This window comes from Capsicum annuum, chromosome 2 (assembly GCF_002878395.1).
Source record: "Capsicum annuum cultivar UCD-10X-F1 chromosome 2, UCD10Xv1.1, whole genome shotgun sequence".
Classification (NCBI taxonomy): Eukaryota; Viridiplantae; Streptophyta; class Magnoliopsida; order Solanales; family Solanaceae; genus Capsicum; species Capsicum annuum.
This window is the reverse complement of record NC_061112.1, coordinates 149,971,061-149,974,909: the sequence shown is the minus strand read 5'-3', so window position 1 is coordinate 149,974,909 and position 3,849 is coordinate 149,971,061. Positions and strand designations below refer to the sequence as shown.

At 40.1% G+C, this 3,849-nt stretch overlaps 1 protein-coding gene across 1 annotated transcript; it reads right to left on the bottom strand.

Moving 5' to 3' along the window:
• Positions 1–482: 482 nt before the first annotated feature.
• Positions 483–3,416, bottom strand: LOC107860508 (uncharacterized protein At5g39570). Its single transcript, XM_016705889.2, has 2 exons — positions 2,060–3,416; positions 483–796 (listed from the first exon to the last, which is right to left on the bottom strand). Exons 1-2 carry the CDS (start codon positions 3,116–3,118, stop codon positions 719–721), a joined length of 1,137 nt encoding a protein of 378 aa, XP_016561375.1. The 5' UTR covers positions 3,119–3,416; the 3' UTR covers positions 483–718.
• Between the last annotated feature and the right edge of the window lie 433 nt (positions 3,417–3,849).

The following is a 3,849-nucleotide window of genomic DNA, read 5'->3' as shown; positions in this document are numbered from 1 at the left end:
TGTGCATGCGATGGCAATGCTCAAGCCCAGGCGAGGGATGTGTATGTCCGTAGCCATCCCCAGGAGCGCATATGGATGAGATCCAAGGATTGAAAGTGCGCGCCACAGGAGTTGCTTATATGTCGGCCATGACTGGCAACATGTTAATAGAGCGGTACCAAAGGGAGCAAACCTCTAAGGCGAGCTTCCCACAGGCATAGGATCGTGCTAAAGGCCTAGGAAATGAGGAAGGCTGGCTTATAGTTGGGGGAACCATGGGCGCCACACGGGCAAAATTGTGTGCCGCTGACACAGTGAAAAGTGAGCCCGTGACAGTTGTTGTACATTGAGATGCTGCATTTACTCATACCCAAGTTAATTGCCCATCGCGGGTAAATTGGTAAAACTATATCTATTCCAGTCAAATGACTTCGCAAAGTTCTCATCATCACTTGCAGAATTAAAGAGCACGAACATCAAAACTAGAGGTAGAGATCAAGACATAACGATAACAGTTTATGCATTCATCGCATACCCACACTGACAAATGTCTGGGATATTGTTTTGCAACAGGAAGAGCAAAATATACGTCACACAAATAACTAGAAAGTACAGCAGCCAAGTGCCAACATAGCAAACACGCAAGAAAAATCATTGTGCAAACATGCCAACTTTATTTTAGTAGTGATAGATTTTATTATGGCATGAATCTGATTCAGATTATGACAAAGCACACTGCTCAATCATCGTAGTGCTTGCGGTGATGGTGGTGGCGGCGATATTTCTTCTCCTCGTCATCATCGGAGTTGTCATCGCCCTGCCAAATATATAGATTAGATAAGATGGACTGGAAAAGAGGTCAAATGATGTCATATTTTAAAACCAAAACATGCTCTACTACAAACAAGCCCCAAGCACAGTGGATAATACAAAATTAGCCTCATGCCAGTAAATCTACATTGAACACAAAGGCAGTCCATTTATCTGGTGTGTTCTCAAGTTTTCAACTGAAAACATCATTTTCGCTCAACACGAATATAGATATATAAATGTGAAAGTGAAACAATATCAGAAATGCAAATGGATTCAATCGTAAAAACCTTGAAAAGTAAAATTTGTCAAGCTTCCCAAATCTACCTCTGATTGGAACATCCCTGAAAATCAAGGACACGTTAACATACCTCATTGTTCTCAAAGTTTACAATATGACCATATGTGTCGGCTTATGTTGCTCGGACTCTTTGAAAATATGGACGGGTGTGTGTTAATCATCAAAAGGTGGTGCATTTCCGGAGGTTCGAACACGTGTGGGACACCATTTTTGGAGAGTCCGAGTAACATAGGTGTCGGCCACTTGTTCACTAGTCATAAAAACTTTAGGGGCCGTTTGACAGGTAGACTAAATTATCTCGGGATTATAGTCTTGCTAAGGTGAGATATCCCAAGACTAATTATGGTATTAGATTTACACCATGTTTGGTTGATGGTACAAATTTATCCAGGAATAAATTTATTTATAAATTTATAACATCAACCAACCAGACATGGTATAAATTTAGTACCAGACTTAATCCTGATATATCCCATCTTATCCCGCATACAAAACGATCCATTAAAGTTAAACCCTTTCTTCTTCTACTTCTTCTTCTTCTATTTCTTTGGACAAAAGCATGGATTAAGACTTGAGAGCGAACACAGACTGACGAGCTGCTTGAGCTAAGTGAGGCATCTATACATAGCAATCTCTTCCTTACACCAAAAACGTACAGGCTACGTAACTAACTCTTCATTTTACAAGCAGCATTTTCTATTTAAACCAAAGGGTCGCGGATTGCAGATCCCCTATATGTTTCGTACTACACTATCAAGGCTGCCTATAATAAAAGGAGACGTAAAGCTAGCTACTTTTGGTCACATTCAAGAGCCTCGTCATATATAATGTTTAGGTTCTGACATGAACTAATAAGATATCGAACTCTTAATAAGCTAATCACGTCCAACAATTAACAGAAAAACTTAAAGGATCAAAAGCAAGTGCTAAAAATTCAATTAACATAACAAAGAGAAATCGCGTGCTCACATATTTCTTGCGGCCATAGCCCTCATCATCGTCACCACGCCTCTCATAGCTGGGCTTCCTGTAATCCTCCTCCTCAGACCTCCCATATCGAGGCCTATCGTATCCTTCCCCCTCCTCAGGCTGGTAGCTTGAACGCCCATAACCTTCCTCCTGTCCATAGCTTGGCTTCCTCCCATATCCATATTCATCAGATTCAGTTCTACGCCCATAACCCGACCCGTATTCGGAACTTGGCTCCTCATATTCACTCTTCTTTCGGTACCCCGACCCGTATTCCGAACTTGGCTCCTCATATTCACTCTTCCTTCCATACCCGGATCCATATTGAGGAGTGGGTTCTTCATATTCGCTCTTCCTTCCGTACCCGGATCCATATTGGGGAGTGGGTTCTTCATATTCACTCTTTCTCCCATACCCAGATCCATACTTGGGAGTGGGTTCTTCATTCTCACTCTTCCTTCCATACCCGGATCTATACTGGGGAGTGGGTTCTTCATATTCAGACTTTCTCCCGTACCCAGATCCATATTGGGGAGTGGGCTCTTCATATTCAGTCTTTCTCCCGTACCCAGATCCATATTGGGGGGTCGGTTCTTCATACTCAGTCTTCCTCCCATACCCAGATCCGTATTCGGAACTTGGCTGTTCGTACTCACTCTTCCTTCCATACCCAGATCCATATTCACTTTCTCCACCACCACCACCAGGTCGATTCACTCCAGGCTGAAACCCATAATCAGCCTGAGGCTGATCGTACCCATACCCCTCCTTCGACGGACGATAATCCGGGCGAGGCTTAGGCCTTGAATAACTCTGATACTCACTCTCAAGAGCTTCATCGCCATAAGCAGAAGGTTCAGCATAAGAAGAATACTGAGGACGATCATAGTCAAATTCATCAGAAGCTAAAGAAGGCTGATAACAAGTCTCATCAGATGGTGGAAGTGGACGACCATAAGTCAAAGCGATGTCGTATCCACCCCCATAAGGAGTTGGATCATACTCGTCGAAGTCAGCACCGTCGTCTTCGCCATGGTAGCCTTTTGGATAGTAAGACATTTTTGTAGGGATTCAATTGGCCCGATTCTTCTGATTTTTGCAACTTGTAATAATAATAACGAATAAATCTTCCTATATTTTAGAGGCAATGAAACGGCGTCGTGTTACTTTACTTCGTGTCTTTTTTTCTTCCACAAATCGTGGCGACATCGCGTCCAATTTGTAAATATTAGTACATAACTTTCTCCCTAGTTTGAATATTTAACAGAGAAGTCCACATCATTCCGCTACTTTTAATTTAGGCTCTAAATGATCATAAGTATATCTTTTAGGGGTTGTTTGATATGATGAGGATAATAATTTTGAGAAAGTATTTGAAGTTAACTTTATTCTATATTTTGGTTGGAAATATTAGTCAATTTTAAAATTATTTAATCTCACAATTTGTATCAAAATAAAGAAATTACTATTTCATATAAAAGATTTGGATAAAACAATATTACAACAAGTTAAGCGATGGGCTAATAAATTATTACTCTTACCGTTTCATATTACTTGACATATTTGTTAAAAAAAAATTATTTCAAAATAGTTGGTATGTTTAAAGAATCAAGAGATAATTGAACACCTTTTTTTCAATTTTACCCTTAGTAATTTAATAGAAGAGTAATTAACTCTAATAGATAATGACAATACCTAATGTGAGTTCAATAAGGTCATATCGATCAATTTTTGCCCCTCATTACAAACATGTCAAGTAATATGAGATTAAGAATTGTGCAAAAGACAAA

Coding starts and splice junctions, on each gene's coding strand:
- LOC107860508 (XM_016705889.2), bottom strand. CDS start 3,118: ATGTCTTACTATCCAAAAGGCTACCATGGCGAAGACGACGGTGCTGAC. Junction 797..2,059: donor GCTATGGCCGCAAGAAATAT/GTGAGCACGCGA, acceptor TATATTTGGCAG/GGCGATGACAACTCCGATGA.